The 20,465-nt window shown below is 38.0% G+C and overlaps 1 protein-coding gene across 2 annotated transcripts in view; it reads right to left on the minus strand.

Annotated features, from left to right (window-relative positions):
* The window catches only part of LOC140741811 (ERC protein 2), a 767,514-nt gene that overhangs the window by 689,649 nt on the left and 57,400 nt on the right, over window positions 1-20,465 (minus strand). The window contains exons 6-7 of one of the 2 annotated variants that reach the window (XM_073072222.1): window positions 6,289-6,312; window positions 4,795-5,211 (exon numbers count right to left, since the gene is read on the minus strand). In XM_073072222.1, coding sequence (XP_072928323.1) covers window positions 4,795-5,211; window positions 6,289-6,312 — 441 coding nt within the window. The remainder of the gene's footprint in view (window positions 1-4,794; window positions 5,212-6,288; window positions 6,313-20,465) is intronic. The other variant, XM_073072223.1, reaches the window with a different exon arrangement.

The raw sequence follows: 20,465 nt of genomic DNA on the forward strand, positions 1-20,465 counted from the left end.
ACTTTCACAATTTTGTTTGTTCCTATTTCTTCAAAATGGAGGCATTAAGCATAATTCTGTACCTAGCTAAAGAGTATTCTTCTACAAAGCAAAAGAATGCAAACACTGAATAAGAAGCAATAAATATTACCTATCCTGTGGTTTTGTAAATCACATTTCCCAAACGAATGATCCATGCTCAACTGTGGTCACATTGATTTCATTGTGTTTTTTTTAAGATCTTGGTGAAAGGAAAGTCAGTAATTCATTAAGCACATTAAGCATTCTTTTTTTGGGATCATCTGGTATCTTTGTGACACATAGAGGGCCTAATCTGGATGCTGCTTAGTTCCTGCTGCATGTTGGCAAGAGCCATTTAAAGATTAATGTTCAGCTTTAGTTTTCAGATGTATGTCAAAACACACAGCGAAAAATCCTCCATCTCTGTCAACGACCAATACAGTCCTAGTACGTAATGGGTGCAGCCCACAAGCATCACCATGCATCCAGTGCCAAGATAGCATGCCCACAACTGACTAATCCACAAGTCTTTGGAATGAGCAAGGAAACCAAAGCACCTGCAGAAAAGCCATGAGGTCATTGGGAGAACATACAAACTACTTAACAGACGGCAGCAAGAATCGAACCCCAATTACTGGTAGTGTAAGACAATACGCTAAATGATACACTACCATGCCACACTTCATTTCTAGATGAAGAGAGTTCATAATTGTGGAATAGTCATCCTTTAGCTTTACTCCTCACCTTATAAAGACAGGAACAAGGAAGGGAAGAAGGTGGAAAACAAGGTTATTAATGAAAAAAAGACAGTAGGTTCACGATTTCCTCAGGATGTCCTGCAGCGGCACCTTGTGGCTGGAACGACTGGGACACAAGAACCCGATTAGATCAACTTGGTTCACTCTTGTGAAGATTTACTTTTAACCCTCACTGACCCTGTTCCAAAATAAGTCAAATGTTACCTTAATACTAAACGCAGTTGCTTTAAGTCTTCTTTTACATTTACTTATTCATGATTACAGGTACAAAACACGCAAAAGGGAAATGGCGTTTAAAAGCACAGAACTGAAATACAGAAGATTTCTTTAAAACCCTAATTCAAATAGCTAACAGAAATCCTTAAAAAATCAGAAACCCTTACAAAGAAAAATATGACATTTGAAAAGCTATAAACCTATTCAGTTTGCAAACAAAGAAATTTTGTACTTTGAAATCTTTAGAATGCAGGGATAAATATGAACATAAGTGCCATCTAGTGTCTCTGTACCAACTTTAACAAAATCTTGCTTTAATCAGAACTACTTTAATGTATACAAATTGCATGTTCCCATAATACAATTTAAAATTTCTCACATTGGAGAAGTCTCCATAAAATTTTCTTGTTCCCATCTGCTGAACCACTTTGAAGTACATATTTACAAAGGAAAGCATGACAAAAAACACTTTCTGGTAGCAACCAGCCTCCGAGGACACACCTACTTCAGTGCCTCAAATACAAACTATCTACAATTTCAAGGTACAAATGGGTGAACCACTCTTTTGGTTTCAATAGAATAAGGTAAATAAAAGCAAATTGAATGAAATTAAGTCTTAGACTTGCAGCAGTCACATGAAATCAACCAGAAGAAATCGCATATTCTAGATGCACAAAGCTATGGCAGATTTATAATCCACTATGTCCCATCTGTCTCACTGCAAAGTACTAAAGGAGCTATTCAATTTTATTGATGCTTATATCCCAGTATATGTTTCATTGTGTTGTGCGTCCACCTCAGCAGTGCTTTCCAGATTCTAAAGGTATACTGGGTGGAAAAAAAAAATTCCTCAAATCTCCTTTAAATTACTCATTCCTTACCCTAAACCTAGATCTTCTAGTTTCAAACATCTCTGCTATGAAGGGAAGTTCTTTTTCTACCTTACTGTATCTATACCCCCTCAACCTCCTCCTTTCCAAGGAAAGCAAGTTAGTTTTTAAATAGTTATAGCAGCAGAAGATGCTAGAAATACTTTGCAGAGCTGTACTATATATCTGCAGGAAGAGAAATTAAGTTATGGTTTCAGGCCAAAGATGAAATTCTAACAAAGGGTCATCGACCTAATAGACAATTCAATTCTATTTCTCTTCCTGCAAATGTGGTCTGAGGTGCTGAGTAATTTTTAACATTTTTTGTTTTATTTTAGATTTACAGCATCTGCTGCTTGTATTTGAGCTTAAAAATTTTGCAAATTTGTAGCAAAGGCTTCATTCTCGAATGCATTTTGCTAAAAATATGCTATATACTTTCATCACCCCTTTCGGGGATCTCTGGACTTGCACACCAAAATCTCTCTATTCCTCAATATTCCCTGGGAAATAATTTTATATAATTTACCTTCATTAATCCACTCAAAGTGCATCACCTCACATTTATCAGGATTAAATTCCATCTGGCATTTCCTTGCCCATCTTAACAATTGATAGTATCAGCCTAAAACTATCTCCTCACTATCAACAAAACCACCAATATCCATATCATCTGTGAACTTTCTAATCATATATTTTGCATTCATATCTAAAGTTTATTTAACAATCAGAAAAATTGCCATCACCAAACCCTGTGGTACACCACTGGCCCCCATCTTACAATCACAAAATCAATCCCAGACCCCATTCCCAAATTAATTTCAAATCTATTTGCTAACCAGCCTTGAATACCATAGACTCCAACACCTTGCACCAATTTCTCATGTGATACGCCTCACTGAAAAGTACATCAACAGCACTTCCCTCATCAATACATTGGGTACTCTTCAAAAAAAAAAATTAAATTAGTCTGACAGGATCTCCCTCTAACAACTTACCTGCAAATTTCTACTCCCAGTCCACTTTTGCCAGACCCCATCTTCTCCAATTCAGGACCTTAATTTCTAGATCACCTCTAACTATCTTGAAACCCACAAAGTTATCATCACCATCACCAAAATGTTCTTCCAATTATACCACCATTTGCCCATTTACATTCTATAAGATTAGGCTCAGTACTACCCCTTCTCCAATAGATTATCTACACACTGGCTCTATAGGCTCTCCAGGATACACATTAAAATCCTACTACTTTTAAGAATATCACACCAAGGTAATCCCTGTTAATATCGCAAAAGCTGATATCCCCTCCTAGTTTACCATGTAACTCTTGTCTGTCTCTCTCTCTCTCCCCCTCTCCCTCCCTCCCTCTCTCCCTCTCTCTCATTTGTCTACATACCTGATCCTCTAGCTCATCCTAACAGGATTGGAATTGGTTTATCATCACATCTACCAAGATGTAGCGCAAAGCTAGCCTTGCATACTTTCACACAGGTCAAATCATGACACATTGTTTTACTTTGCACCACCTTAATGCACTAACAATGCAGGATAAAGTTGAAAAGCTACAGAATGAAGTGCAGTGCAGGTAAACAATAAAGTGCAAGATCTTAACGGGGTAGATTGTGAGGTCAAGAATCTATCTTATCGTACAGAGCAGAGTCATTGAGCACGTGACCCATCATTAAATGTGGGTCAACAGTCTTATGGTACAAAATCTCCCCCACCCATCTTTTTGAAGCATTCTGTCTTCAAACAAAAAACAGGAAACCAGCTTCAGTTTATTTCACTTCCAGTTGTTAAAAGTTGAACTAACACCTCAGCTAAAAATTGCACATTATTTTAGTAGAAAGAGAATATTACTTTGCAAAGTAAGCAACAGGAAAAAGTTAGATTTTAAAAAAAAGTCTCACACTAACCATTAATACTCAAAATGTGAAATAAACAGAAACATGGTGCACTCATGTACTGGTTTATAGACTAGAAATTCATAACTTTTATAAACTGTCCTGAGCATTTTTGCTCTAGTACCGCCAAGATGCTTAAAGTTTTAGTATTATCAGGGGATGCACATCAAGATGTAATCAATATAATAATCTTACAATATACACAAAATAAATTCATAATCCCATACTGTTCCATCCATTTTAAAGACATGTAGGTTATATAATGAAGGGCCATTAGAGATACTTGTAGTATGCACATCATGTTTGGAGATTACATTGGACAATTAATTGCACATTGAACTCTTGTCGTTAGGAGACTTAAACCTAGTCCTCATAGGCGAAAGGTCTGTTTTGATCTCGGAGGTCTATCCAATTTTTTGCATTGCACTGGTGCCCAACTCTATGTAAACTAGCACAGGTCGGATGACCACTTTACAGAACTTCTCCAATTGATCTGCAAAGACAACCCGGGGGCTCAGTTGCCCGTCACTATAAGCCAATGCTCTACTCACATTCTGAGTTGCTTTTCGGCCTCCTTCATTGCTCCAACAATGGCCAGCATGTGTTTAACTGATAGTACCTCATCTTCATTGAAATCTATGGGACTTAATATCAGATAGCCACTCTATTTATCATATCTACATTTGTACTTGTACCCCCGTTCCAATAATTTTTTTGAGTTTCTATCTCTAACTTTCCATTACAACATTGGTCTCCATACTAATCACAATTTTTTTTCTCTTTTCTCCCTCTCAGCAACCAAACAACCTCTCATTTTTTGTTTTCTGATGAAATTGTCCTTAATCTCAAAAGTTGATTCTTTTTCTCTCCCTAATGTTGTTATAACGATTCCTTCCTCTGTGTTGATTTGCTTTAGGATTTGTACTGCTTGCAGTTTTTTCACTCCAATTATTGGTATAAGCAATTAACTTACAAGATTATATAAAGTAACAAATCAATGCTTTAGTAGAAAAAAATATTATTCAATAAAACAAATTATCATACCTCTCTAAGCTGAATATTTTCTTTCTCTTTTTGGTCCAGTAGTACCTCCAGATGATTCACCTGAGACTCTGCCTCAGATATTCTCCGACTTTTCTCATGTTCCTCTTCCATAGATTTGGAGGGCAATCCCTTGTTCTGCAGCATTTCTAGCAGTTTCTTAATTGACTCATCTCTTGCATTCAATGTCTGCTTCTGTGTTTCAATCCTCAGCTCCATTTCTTCCAGAGTCTTTCTCAAAAGAAATAGCTCTTTGGCTTGACGTTCATGCTCTGCCTGCAACCTACGGAAGTTTTCCTCCGTGAGCTCAATGGTATAGTGCTCAGCACCTCTGTTAACATTCTCCTGCTGAAGAAGATGATTAAGATCTCTCTGTGTTCGAAGTTCATCTTGCAATGCTTGAATGGTTAATTGTAGATGCTACAGAAAATATAAAATAAATTTATAAACATTTTTTTTACAAAATTCTTGAACAGCCTAGAAACTAAATATAAACTAAATTTAAATCTAATTTATAAGCTGCTTGCAAAATGTTATTTCATTTAAAAGAATCCATTTCCTTACAATTTGGGAGAACAGATAACAATATTTCAACAAAACACCTCAGGAAATATGAATTATATAAAATAACTTATACCTCAAAATCTTATTTCACTTTCACATTTTCCATACTTGAAAAATGTTATAGTTAGAATTGAAAAGAATTTATCATTAAAATTAATTTGTATTTACGACACATTTTGTATGCTGTCAAATGTATTAAATATTGCTTTTATAGCAGGTGGAAATAGGCAGTTACATTTTCTATATTTAGAATACAACTTTAATTTCCATAAGAATTTCCCCCCCCCTCTGGTCCAGTTTGTAAAAGTATTGGCATGTCAAATAGAATCATTCAAAATACATGAATATTCCTCACATTTCCATTAAACTATTTCCATAGACATATTCTCAACTAAAGTACCATATTTGATGGCAAATACTTATTCCAATCTCATAATGAATGTTTCTTTGCTTCTGAAAATGAGTTGGAAATTGAGTTGATTATTTTTGTTTTAACAGCACCGTATTATAATATTCGATTCAGGTTCCAGTATAATTTATTGCCTACAAATATGGTACTAAAAATACAGAAATGATGCAATGTTAGATTACACCCAAACATTCTTATTCAGATATTCCAATTTTTAAAGGAGGAATTTTTTTGGGATCAATTATATTGTTATAGATCTCCTCAATAACCAATTATGCAGATGGTAAATATAAAAATTACTGGTACTGCATTCAAGTGAAAGGTCTTTTGTACTGGGAACTCATCACTGAAAGGCGTAATCTAATACACTTACCAATTAAAACAATTAAAGCATCAACATTTATTCTTGTATAAAGCAAAATACAAATTAATCACAAAGCACCACACATCACCAAAACAAGAGAAAAAGCAAACTGCATTATTTTATGTTGTGCAAACAAACCTGTTGCAAACATAACACAAACCTTTGATCTTCTTGCATCCAAAGGCTGAACAGCATGATAAATAAAAAAAGAATGTAGCAAATCAACAAATGGATACAAAGAATGCAAGCAGAAATACTGCAAGCCAACAGCATGAAAGCTAAAAGAGCTCAGCAAAAAGATCAGTCAACAGCAAGCAATTGATTACAAAGCTGAATTCAACGTTAACAAATGTGTCAATCACAAAATGTTTTGCCAGACTCGGCAAGATCCTGATTTTTTGATAGTTCTATCACTGAAATGATAAAATTATTTTAGTTCAGGAAAAATGGCAGACTTCACAAGATGTCTTCAGTTTTAATTCAGAAAATTATTTATAGCTTTAAATAAAGATAAACAGGAAATTTTAGATTAAAACAAATGGTTTTATGTATATAGTATTACCAAACAAAATCCTCTCATATAAAACTGGAGTGCAATAATAAAATGCACAAAGTAGGGACTATTAAATTGAAAATTGTGATGCACTTTTTATTACTATTATTACTGTGGGTCAATGAGATAAGAGCTAGGTCTCAGACTCCCCCGTTAAACAAAATTCCAACTTGGTTCAGATATCCAGCAAGATTAGAAGAAAGATTGAAAATACATAGAAATCAACCCACGTTTCATTTACACAGCAATTATCAAAACATCAGCACAGAAGGGAGAAAGGGATTTAAGGTCAGAATGATAGCCAATATTTCCAGCAGGATATGGGAGGAACTAAAATTACATATCAGGTAAAAGATAAACAGTGTCCAATCACCATAATTTCTATGTCATTTGCTAAAACACTACATCACATTAACAGTTCTGATTCAATTCTTCTTTGGAAATTTCCTACATTCCTATAACCAATGAAATATGTAGCAATATTCTTGGTCATTTATGGTTTAGCTCATGCCATTTTTCATCAAATCATCTCGACAATAGCAGACAAGAAAAAATATCCAACACATTAAAATGACAAAATAATACAAGTCAAACCTGTAAACTTTCTATTGAAAACCTTATCTTAGGGGGGAAATCTTTTTAACACTACCGGATTTTAATCATCTAAAGGCAACACCTTGAAGAAAGACAGAACCAATTTCAGATCGATGTTTTCATCAAAATAGCTAGATTCAATTATTACTTTCTGATTCAATTAACTTGCTCAACCCTCTCCACACCGTAAATGAATTGTTTTATAACTCAATTCAAAAATATTTTCGGTATGAACATACATCAATCTAAAATGAGACAGCTACACTCACTAAACAATCTTGAATCTCACAAATGAAGTTTAATTAAACACACTAATTTCACTGGGTAACTTCAGCCAAACTAATAAATGAGCATTTATAGAGGAAAACAATGAAAATATAACTCATCCATAGATCAAGGAAAGCTAGGTTGCATGACTAGTTCCAACCTGTGATTTAAGATTTCAAGCAAAATGGGTTTTCCTGTCCCAAAGACAGACAGAAAATTATAATGTTACAGTGTCCACAAGGAAAATTACAAACAAATGGGGACCATTGGCATTTCAAATTACAGCACATAAGAATAAAATATGGTAGTAGGTCATTCAGCTCATCCTGTCTTCTTTATGATTCAATAAGATGGCACTATAGAGTTGCACAGTATTTCATACTCCTATACCTTCAAAGTCATTTACTTTAACTCACTGGAAAATGAGGAATTTTAAGTGCATTAAATTTTTGATTCAATATTTCAATAATTCAATTCAGCCAATTTTAGTAATTTAACCTAAAATGCCTTTGAATGTCTCCTCATGAAGGAGACACGAGCACTTACTGTGTCGTTATTGATTTTGTTTTGGAGAGGTGGATAGTCAGTTTAATTCTTATCAAAGTACTACTGCTATCACTTGGAAGTATACAAAGACGTCTTAAAAAAAGCAATCTGTGGACATTTCTCCTTATAACAAAGCTTTGGGCCTCTGCTTGGCAAACATTAGAACAGATCAGAATGTTTTCTGCAGTCAGTTCCAGGCTGGTATTCAGGACCAAATGACGTTCAATTTGCAAAAACAAAAGCAGATGCAGAGCAATTAAAAACAGTGCTGTACTGCAGTAAATGAACACAAAACACCAAGCAGCAGACAATATTTTCAAGGCAATCGTTATATGTGTAAGATTAGAGCACATCAATAGGGAGTACTACTCTTTAAAAAGCCTGGAATACAGAGAATAATGTTCCTGGTTTGATCACTGGAGCAAGAAACAATGAATCGACAAGAATGAGGTGGCAACTTGAGAGAACATCTGTATGAGTTTAGGGAAGTTAATCAGGGTCCAGCAGAAATACAAATGAATAGCAGAAGTGTGGGGAGGGGAGATTTTCCATGTTATAGGAGGAATGAGGTTAGTATGCTGAATAAAATTTCACTAATCCAGCACACTTGGGTGGTGTCACACTGACAGACATTCTGCACTATTGCATGCTATTCAAATTACTATTTTGAACACTTTTTAATAGAGTATTTTAGGTATTTCACAATATCATATGTTTTCCAGAGAACCCATTGAGTTTAAAGGGAACAACAGTATTTTGAGGCAGCATGATTCTGTTAGGCCATAGCATTTTGTGGAAAGTGGTGGTATCAGCAATGAGTGCTGAACTGTCGGAATTACTGTACAATCGACAGCAGATGAATCAAAGTTTTACTATCATTTTAAGAAAAATATTAATTTAGGCTGGGTACACACAATCAATGCCAATAAGAGTTTTACACAGCAAAATAAAAATTAAAAGCTGTCTTGGAGAAGAGACAGAAGTATCAGCTTGCTCTCCTTTAGCACCACATGAATGACATTTTTAAACCAAAAGCTGACAAACAAGGCAACCCACTGCTTCAAATGGACTCCAAAAGCACTCCACAGACTGAAGTCCTTTGAGTCGTTGAAAGGTGCAGTATCAATTCAGATTTCTCAAACCTTTCTCTTGTCTACTCATTTTGTTTTGGATAGATGTGTCAATACAGAAACTTATCCCAATTAGGATCCTTATAGAACAGTTGGGATGCACTTCAATGCAGAGGCTTGGCCAACTATCAAAATTATCACAACCTTGATGCACGTTGCAGGTTCATGTCCCATACTTTCAGCAACAACAGGGGTGTCCCGTTGATAGTGGAGCAAGTTATAATGGACTATTAAGAAATCTTTATCATTTAGGAAAATGGGATAAGGAATAACAAATGGTTTTCAACTTCGGTAAGGGTTATGTGATACATATTGGACAGGCAAACCAGGGAAGAACCTATACAGTGAATATCAGGGTACTGATGAGTGTTGTGGAATAGAAGAACTTCAGAGTACAAATGAAAAGTTTGCTGCAAGTGGCTGTGCATGTGGAAAGGGTGGTAAAGACGGCATTTGGCATGCTGGCCTTTATCAGTCAGGGTACTGAGTTTAGGAGTAGGACATTATGTTGCAGTTAAACCATTTTAGTCAGCCCGTTATTGAAAAGACTTTGTCAAGCTGGAGAGGGTGCAGAAGAGATTTACAAGGATGTTACCTGAGGGCCTGAGTTATATACAGAAGTGGGCTATGCTGGATCTTCATCCTTGGAATACAGTATAGGAGAATAAAGGGTAAATTCAATGAAATTTATAGAATTACGAGGGGTATGGACAAGGTGGACATTTATACTTTTTTTCTTCCCAAGGTTGGTGAATCCAAAATAGAAGGAAGAGATTCAAGATAATAGGAGAGAGATTTAAGAGAGAATTGACAGGCAAGTTCTTTACACCAAGGTTAGTGAGTAACTGGAATGAGCCGCCAGACGCAGTGGTCAGAGCAGGTACAGATGCAACATTTAAGAGTCATTTAGAAAGGGCAATGGATGGAAAGGACTTGGAGGATTGCCAAATGCAGGCAACTGGGACTAGCAGGGATTAGGCTGTAATCGACGATAACAATCCATTTCAACAGGATCCTTTACATCACTGGTTCCCAACCTGGGATCCATGGACCCCTTCCTTAATGGTATTGGTCCATGGCATGAAAATTGTTGGAAATCCCTGATTTACACGAGTCCACAAAACCAACAGGGTCTGGAGTTTAATGTGTGATCTAAAATTCAGATCTGATAACAAAGCACTCCCTCAGTAGTCTATCGGAGTGTGTCAGCTGAAATTCTGTGCTTTAATTCCTTTGACTAGCACTCAGGTCTATAATCTTTCTTTTGGAATATTAAGTCACAGTTAATACACCAAGACAATCTCTAACCTACACCAATGGTTCTAGGCAGTTTTCCAGATGAGCTGCTGAATAAAAATTTAAATGACAAGCATTGTAAATCTCAAGTGAGGGAATGATGGATTTCTAGCACTTTGTGTGCAGCTTCCTGGAACAGTATAGAAAAGACTCCTTACAGTGAGTGCTAGTAAATTGGTCCAACTTTTCTAACGTGGGAATCATTTCCCATCTTAGAATGCAAGTTAAATAGAGCAATGTAGCATATACATTTTTAGAGCAGAATGTGGTTGAACCCACTAGGGAAAAGGCAAGTCCACACTGGGTGTTATGTAATGAACCAGATTTTATTAGGGAGCTTAAAGTGAAGGAATCCTAAGGTGATAGTGATTATAATATGATAGAATTCACCCTGCAGCTTCAGAGGGAGAAGCTAAAGTCAGAAGTGTCAATATTACAGTGGAGTAAAGACAAGAGAAGATGGTTGAGAGGGATAATAAATTAGCCATGATGGATTGGTGAAGCAGACCTGATCGGCTGAATAGTCTAATTCTGTTTCTATGCCTTATGTTCTGTTATGGTCTCCTCATCTCACGAAATATAATCTTGCCTTCTAGACAATTTCTAACTTTTTTTCTAGATTAATTCCAAAATGTTAGAGCTGTCCTAGGACAAAATAATCTTGAATGGGCCTGTACTCTGATACTTAGAAAGCAAAGGTAACCTCATGGAAACACAAGCCTGAAGATACAAGACAGAATGGACGCTGAAGATTGTTTACCTTAAATAGAGTCTAAAGCCAAGTGGCATAGACTCGGTTTAAAAAGCTGAACATTTAGAAGTGAGGTCAAGTGAAATTTATCCATTTGATAGCCAGGGGCTTTCCGGGGCTCCAAATGTTCAGTCTTTGAGAATACTCAAGGTTGTGATACCTCTAGAATCCTGTAAATGACGGCTTGGAACTGGGTAAGAAATTGGGATTGAAGTGGAAGATTATCTGTGACCATGTTGAATGCAGAGCAGGATTAATATTTAAATCGTATTCCTGTGTTAACCAAACCACCAAAAAAAACTGACTTAGAAAATTATGGAGAAATTGAAAATGTGCTGAAAAGATTGGGGAAGAGAGTGGCTGGTCAGGGACAGAGGGTGGAGAAAGAAAATGGAAGTCTTTAGTTACATGGATAGCGTAATGAGTATTAAAAATTATATTGAAATTGCCAATTATATTCATGCTAAAACATATTACACCAACATAATGTTTTAAATAAACTGAATGCTGAAGTAATACTACCCTAGTACTTACCAGAAACTAAAAATTAAATCATGTAGGATTATGGACTTCAAACAGTATCAATTCAGACTCCATAATACCTCAGCCATGGGGAGAATGAGAATTTTACTTTTAGAAACATAGAAAATAGGTGCAGGAGTAGGCCATTCGGCCCTTTGAGCCTGCACCGCCATTCAGTATGATCATGGCTGATCATCTAACTCAGAACCCTGTACCTGCTTTCTCTCCATACCCCCTGATCCCTTTAGCCACAAGGGCCATATCTAACTTCCTCTTAAATATAGCCAATGAACCAGCCTCAACTGTTTCCTGTGGCAGAGAATTCCACAGATTTACCACTCTCTGTGTGAAGAAGTTTTTCCTCATCTCGGTCCTAAAAGGCTTCCCCTTTATCCTTAAACTGTGACCCCTCGTTCTGGACTTCCCCAACATTGGAAACAATCTTCCTGCATCTAGCCTGTCCAATACCTTTAGAATTTTATACGTTTCAATAAGATCCCCCCTCAATTTTCTAAATTCCAGTGAGTATAAGCCTAGTCCATCCAGTCTTTCTTCATATGAAAGTCCTGCCATCCCAGGAATCAATCTGGTGAACCTTCTCTGTATTCCCTCTATGGCAAGAATGTCTTTCCTCAGATTAGGGGACCAAAACTGCACACAATATTCTAGGTGCGGTCTCACCAAGGCCTTGTACAACTGCAGTAGAACCTCCCTGCTCCTGTACTCAAATCCTTTTGCTATGAATGCCAACATACCATTTGCCTTTTTCACCGCCTGCTGTACCTGCATGCCCACCTTCAATGACTGGTGTACAATGACACCCAGGTCTCGCTGCATCTCCCCTTTTCCTAATCGGCCACCATTCAGATAATAATCTCTTTTCCTGTTCTTGCAACCAAATTGGATAACCTCACATTTATCCACATTAAATTGCATCTGCCATGAATTTGCCCACTCACCTAACCTATCCAAGTCACCCTGCATCCTCTTAGCATCCTCCTCACAGCTAACACTGCCGCCCAGCTTCGTGTCATCCACAAACTTGGAGATGTTGCATTTAATTCCCTCATCTAAATCATTAATATATATTGTAAACAACTGGGGTCCCAGCACTGAGCCTTGCAGTACCCCACTAGTCACTGCCTGCCATTCTGAAAAGGTCCCGTTTACTCCCACTCTTTGCATCCTGTCTGCCAACCAATTCTCTATCCACATCAATACCATACCCCCAATAACGTGTGCTTTAAGTTTGCACACTAATCTCCTGTGTGGGACCTTGTCAAAAGCCTTTTGAAAATCTAAATATACCACATCCACTGGCTCTCTTCTATCCACCCTACCAGCCACATCCTCAAAAAATCCTGTAAGATTCGTCAGACATGATTTTCCTTTCACAAATCCATGCTGACTTTGTCCGATGGTTTCACCTCTTTCCAAATGTGCTGTTATCACATCTTTGATAACCAACTCCAGCATTTTCGCCACCACCGATTTCACACTAACCGGTCTATAATTCCCCGGTTTCTCTCTCCCTCCTTTTTTAAAAAGTGGGGTTACATTAGCCACCCTCCAATCCTCAGGAACTAATCCAGAATCTAAGGAGTTTTGAAAAATTATCACCAACGCATCCACTATTTCTTGGGCTACTTCCTTAAACACTCTGGGATGCAGACCATCTGGCCCTGGGGATTTATCTGCCTTTAATCCCTTCAATTTACCTAACACCACTTCCCTACTAACATGTATTTTCCTCAGTTCCTCCATCTCACTAGACTCTCGGTCCTTTACTATTTCCGGAAGATTATTTATGTCCTCCTTAGTGAAGACAGAACCACAGTAGTTATTCAATTGGTCTGCCATGTCTTTGTTCCCTATGATCAATTCACCTATTTCTGACTGTAAGGGACCTACATTTGTCTTGACCAATCTTTTTCTTTTCACGTATCTATAAAAGCTTTTACAGTCAGTTTTTATGTTCCCTGCCAGCTTTCTCTCATAATCTTTTTTCCCTTTCCTAATTAAGCCCTTTGTCCTCCTCTGCTGGTCTCTGAATTTCTCCCAGTGCCCAGGTGTGCTGCTTTTTTTTTTGCTAATTTATATGTTTCTTCTTTGGACTTGATACTATCCCTAATTTCCCTTGTCACCCTTTTAAGAACTGATATGACTAAACTGCCTCTGAATAATATGACAAGTACCTAGAAAATTAATCAAGGTATCAAGAATACTTAACAGAATATTCACCATCTGGCATAAGACCACAAGACATAAGAGCACAATTAGTCCAGTTGCCCATCGAGTCTGCTCCGCCATTTGATCATGGCTAATCCATTTTCTTCTCAATCCCCACTGTAACCTTTCACACCCTGACTTCTTAAAAATCTATCAATCTCTACCTTAAATACACCCAATAACCTGGCCTCCACAGTTGCCTGTGGCAAACAGTTCCACAAATTTACCACCCTCTGGCTAAAGAAGTTTATCCTGGCTATCTCTGTTTTAAATGGAGATACTTTTATTAAGGTTGTACCCTCTGGTCCTAGACACCTCCACAATAGGAAACCTCCACATCCACTCTATCTAAGCCTTTCAACGTTAGGTAGGTTTCAATGAAATCCCTCCTCATTCTTTTAAATTCCAGTGAGTACAGGCCCAGAGCCATCAAACGCTCCTCATGTGATAAGCCTTTTATTCCCAAAATCATTTCTATGAACTCCTTTGAACCCTCCCTAAAGCGTGCATATCCTTTCTTATATAGGGGGCCCAAAATCGCTCACAATATTCCAAGTGAGGCCTCACACATGCCTTATAAAGCCTCAACATTACATCCTTGACTCAACCTACAAATTAACCTTTAGGGAATGCTGCATAAGAGCTCCCAAGTTCCTCTGAACCTCAGATGTTTGAATTCTCTCCATTTAGAAAAAAGTCTACGCTTTTATTTCTTCCCTACACCAAATTCCATCTGCCACCTTTTTCACCACTCTCCTAATCCAAGTCCTTCTGCAGACTCCCTGCTTCTACAACACTACCTGCCCCTTAACCCATCTTCGTATTGTCCGCAAACCTGGCAACAATGCCATCAATTCTGGCATCCAAATCATTGACGTGTAATGCAAATAGCATGACCCCTATTGAACACCACTAGTCACTGGCAGCCAATCAGAAAAGCCTACCATTATTCCCACTCTTTGCCTCCTGCTGGCTATGATAGTATCTCTCCTCTATTCCATGGGCACCTTGTCAAAGGTCTTCTGAAAATCCAATTACACAACATCAATCAATTCTCCTTTGTCTATCCTGCTTGTTATGTCTTCAAAGAGTTCCAACAGACTTGTCATGCAAGATTTTCCCTTGAGGAAACCATGCTGACTACAGCCTATTTTATCATGTACTTCCAAAACCTCATCCTTAACAATCGACGCCAACATTTTCCCAACTGCCTACAATTTCAAGAAATTCTGCAGATGCTGGAAATCCAAAGCAACACATACAAAATGCTGGAGGAACTCAGCAGGTGAGTCGGCATCTCTGGAAACTAATAAACAGTCAACATTTTGAGACAAGACCCTTCATCGGGAATAGAAAGGAAGAGGGAAGACACCAGAATAAAAAGGTGGGGGTAGGGGAATGAGGATAGCTAGAATGTGATAGGTGAAACCTATAATTTCCTTTCTTCTACCTTCTTTCCTTCTTAAAGAGTGGAGTGACATTTGCAATTTTCCAGTCCTCCGAAACCATGCCAGAATCTAGTGATTCTTGAAAGATCATTACCAATGCCTCCACAGTCTGTTCAGCGGACTCTTACAGAACCCTCGGGTATAGTCCATCGGGTTCAGGTGACCTATCTGCCTCCTGACCTTTGAGCTTCCCAAGCACCTTCTCCCTAGTAATAGCAATGCCCTCACTTCTGCCCCGATACGTTCGAACTTCCGGCATACTGCTAGAGTCTTCCAAAGTGAAGAATAATGCAAAATCCTTATTCAGCTTGTCTGGCAATAACTATTCCCCCATTACTCCCCCTCCAGCATCATTTTCCAGCGGTCCAATATCTTTTCTTGCCTTTTACTCTATGTATCTGGAAAAACTTTTGGCATCCTCTTTAATATTACTGGATAGCTTACCTTCATATTTCATCTTTTCCCTCATTATAGCTTTTTTAGTTGCCTTCTGTCGATTTTTTTTAAAGCTCCTTAATCCTCTAACTTCCCACTAATTTTTGATCTATTACATGCCCTCTCTTTGGCTTTTATGTTGACTTTCCTTGTCAGCCATGGTTGAGTCATCCTGCCTTTAGAATACTACTACTTCTTCGGGATGTATCTATCCTGCGCCTTCCAAATTGCTCCCAGAAACTCACTGGGAGTTTCAGAGGAAGGGCTAAGTGCTCTCCTCATCACTTAGCCCTGCTTCCCTCTTTAGTCAAATAATCAATTATTCATTTTTGAAATGAGATCAGTGGTATATAGACATCATTAAGTTGGAGGTGTTATGAAAGCAGACAATTAAAATCTGCATGCAATTTTATTTTATTTAGTGATACAGCCTGGATACACCACCCCAGCAACCCCCAATTAATCCGATTAACCCGAATCTAATCAGGGGACAATTTACAATGACCAATTAACCTACCTGACACATCTTTGACTGTGGGAGGAAACCAGAGCACCAAGGGAAAACCCATGCATTCCACCTGCAGGACGTACACAGACTCCTTACAGAACAGGACCAGAATTGAACTATGAGCTCAGGAACACCCCGAGTTGTAACAGCACTGCACAAACTGCTATGTCACCATGGCATTAATGTAATAATGCCTCCTCCTGACATTCTGGGATTTAACACCCACACTGTATTTCACACCAGCACAAGGAGCCCTTTTTTGTCATACAACACACATGCAATGTTGATCAAGTATTTTCAAACAAAGTTTGAGGAATGCATTAAGAAACACAAACTTAAAATATACCCAATATAATTCTTTAAATTCAGTTTTTTTCTTAATAAGGAACAAAAAATTATATTGTGATTTATGTTACATCCAGGTTATGAGAACATTAGTAGCACATTTTATTCTAAAAAAAAGTATTTTACACACACACACACACACACACACACACACACACACACACACACACACACACACACACACACACACACACACACACACACACACACACACACACACACACACACACACACGCCCCCCCCCCCCCCCGCCCCCGATCTATTGGCTCAGTTCTTCATAGCACATGAGCACTTACTCTATACCCCCAATGTGTTCCATCCAACTTATTTCACCATTTATGGAAAAGATCTTCCTCTCTGAATACAAAAATAATTATACAACGTATTTGATTCCCCATGATGGCAAATCCTGTTCCTGACTAAGCACTTATTGGCTCACCACCACATTTTTCAAAGCAGCAGGATGAAGACAATTTCCTCCTGAATAAATATTTATTGCGTATCTAAGTATGCTTCCATTTTGCTTTCAAACTCATTCTCCGGTTATATGCTCATGGTCCAGGTTAATTAATCTGTTTTAAACACATCATCCATTCTTCCCAGAATATTAAAATACTAGATGCCTCATCTAAGTTTATTTCTCTTATAAGCAGTTACATTCCAAGATCCCACTTCATAATTCAATCCAATTAGAACAGAATGGTTATTGGATCAGAGCAGTTACAGTGCAGACTCTCACCAAAATTGTTTTCCCATGATCATACAAAGAGCAGCTTCCATAAGCAGACTTGCTTTTTCTAGCAGCAGGTAGCTTAATGCACATCTTGAATGAGCAGACTTACAACAGGACCAAGAGCTGGCTTTTTTAAAATCACTTTGAGTCACAGAAAAACACATCCTGCCTGCCTTAAAAGAGATGTTAGCACATTGCAAATACAAGCCAAAACTACATTTTACTACAAGTTAAACAGAACAACATAAATGTTTGGAAATGAAAAGTGTTGAATCCACTTTTGAATGAATGGCATTTTTGAATTGAATCTCTGATAAAACACTCTAGCGACAATGGGTACTTTAATAGTCCACTGAAAAACTTTGAGTGACTATTACAGAATCAGAATCAGGTTTATTATCACCAGCATGTGACGTGAAATTTGTTAACTTAGCAGCAGCAGCAGTTCAATGCACTATATAATCTGGCAGAGAGAAAAAAATAATAAATAAAATAAAAATAATAATAATAAACAAGTAAATCAATTACATATATTGAATAGATTTTAAAAAGTGCAAAAACAGAAATACTGTATATTAAAAAAAAGTGAAGTAGTGTCCAAAGATTCAATGTCCATTTAGGAATTGGTTGGCAGAGGGGAAGAAGTTGTTCCTGAATCGCTGAATGTGTGCCTTCAGGCTTCTGTACCTCCTAGAAATAATCAAAATCCAGGAGTGAAAATTTAGGGGGGGGGGGGGGCAAAGCTAAATCTACGAGATAAATATCCACCTAAGGTTAAGAGCTCTGATGAAAACACATTGACTTGAAATATTTATTGTTTCTTTCCTCTTCAATGCTGCCTGACTGACTGAGAATTTCTAGCATATTCCATCTGCAATTTAGGCTTTACAGCCTCTGCAATATATTTGCCTGTATGTCAATTCTACATGATTTAGTATATTGCATTTCCTCAACTATTGACATTTACACAGTACATTTGACTGGGAATCATCTCATGGTGATTCTCAAGAGCAATTTCTGATGAGAAATGGCACCGAGCCAAGCAGCTGTCTCTCATTTCAAGCAAAATAAGCAATGAATTTCAGAATACACATGACTAATCAAATGAATGAGAGGAAGTCCTGCTTAGGATATTTCAGAAGTTGGGAGCCAAGCTAACAAAAATCAAAGAGGCCCTTGGGAGGGGTTGGTCAAGTGTGAGCAGACTTCTCCGCAACAAGATTCATGTCTTTGTTGAAAAAGGAAGGTGGCAAAAAAACTGGTAAGGAGCAAAGGAAGATCAACAAGGTGTGAAATGAGCTTAAATATAAACTATGTCAGAAAGCTGAACATAGGACTATTCAAGCTAACATAAATAATCATGGAATAAAGATTCCCAAAACAACTGGATAATAGATGCATTGAAACGGAGAGGAACTCATTAAAATATTTAAAGAATCCTATTAAAGAACAGTTAATCTGTCCATACAGCTACTCCCAGTTCATGATAAAATGTAAATTCAGCAATGAATGATAGCTGATTCGAGGGGCGGAGCGGTGATGATGGCGCTAAACAGGGACTCCTTTGCTTGCATCTTCGGAAACAGCTCTATTTCTATCTTTGATATCCCCTTTTCTCCCCCTTTCAAGGCTCTTGATCTGGAGTAACACTCTATCGTCGGTTCTTTGCGGGAACGGGACCTGCTCTCAGGGCCTCATAACTGGCTGTTTTTTGATATCCCAAGGACGTGGCCTGGAAGACTGGCGCCCCTTCAGGGTGCCGGATTTTCGTGGCTCTGGAGACGGACTGATTCAAGGCCGGTGCCCCTGACTGAAGCAGCGTGGGAGAACTCCGAACATCCGGAGCAGCAGGTAGCTGCGTGTCCAGAGACACAGAGCTCAGAAAAAGCAACTCAACAGACTGATAGCATCATAAATCAGCGAGTTGTTTGTTATGTCTCCCTTCTTGCTGTGAAATGGAGACACCCCTTTCTCCCTTATTAGGGAGAGGGAAAGAGCTTATGGTATGTCGAATACTGGGTGAGTGAGTAACCTCTGGGGTACTGCAAGTCTGTGTCTTTGTTGATGCTTTGCTGCACACTTGAGCGCTCGGTGGAGGACGGCGATGCTTTTTCGCTGGTGGGGGGTGGAGGGTCGTTGCTTTGCTGCTGCTTGTGCTGGGGAAGGGGGAGCTGGGGGGGCTTTGGGTTTCTAACGTTCTACTATCATTCATTCTTTGGGGTACTCCTCTGTCTTTGTGGATGTTTGTGAAGAAAACGAATTTCAGGATGTATATTGTATACATTTCTCTGACATTAAATGTACCTATTGAAACCTAACCAGTGAAGAACTAGATGTGACTGGATTCTAGCAAGACCAAAAATTGATCCTTGAATTCAGAAAAAGATACTATTGGAATAATTACATGAAGCAGATGTTTCCCTGCCATGTAATAATGAGAGATGAAAGAAGTATGCAACAGATTAGAAAAAAGACTATAATAGCACAGGAACAGGTGCTTTAACCCAAAAGATTTTGTTAAAATAATTAAGATAGCACTGATTAATTTAACTAATTAACACAGGTTTCTAAACCAGCATGTGAAACCTTAACACACACACTTATACTCAGTGACCACTTCATTGGGTACATCTTTATCTGCTCGTTAATGCAACTATCAAATCAGCCAATCCTATAGCAGCAACTCAATGTATAAAAGCATGTGTACGTAGATACTCAAAGGGTTCAGTGGCTGTTCAGACCAAATAGCAGAATGGGGAAGAAATGTGATCAAAGTGACTTTGACCATGGAATGACTGTTGGTGCCACACAGGGTGGTTAAAGTATCTCCGAAAATGCTGATCTCCTGGGATTTTCACATACAACAGTCTCCAAAATCTATAGAGAATGGTACAAAGAAACAAAAAGCATCTAGTGCGCGGCATTCTGTGGATGAAAATGCTTTGTTAATGAGAAAGATCGCAAGTAAATGGCCAGACGA

This window comes from Hemitrygon akajei, chromosome 19 (assembly GCF_048418815.1).
Source record: "Hemitrygon akajei chromosome 19, sHemAka1.3, whole genome shotgun sequence".
NCBI classification, from domain to species: domain Eukaryota; kingdom Metazoa; phylum Chordata; class Chondrichthyes; order Myliobatiformes; family Dasyatidae; genus Hemitrygon; species Hemitrygon akajei.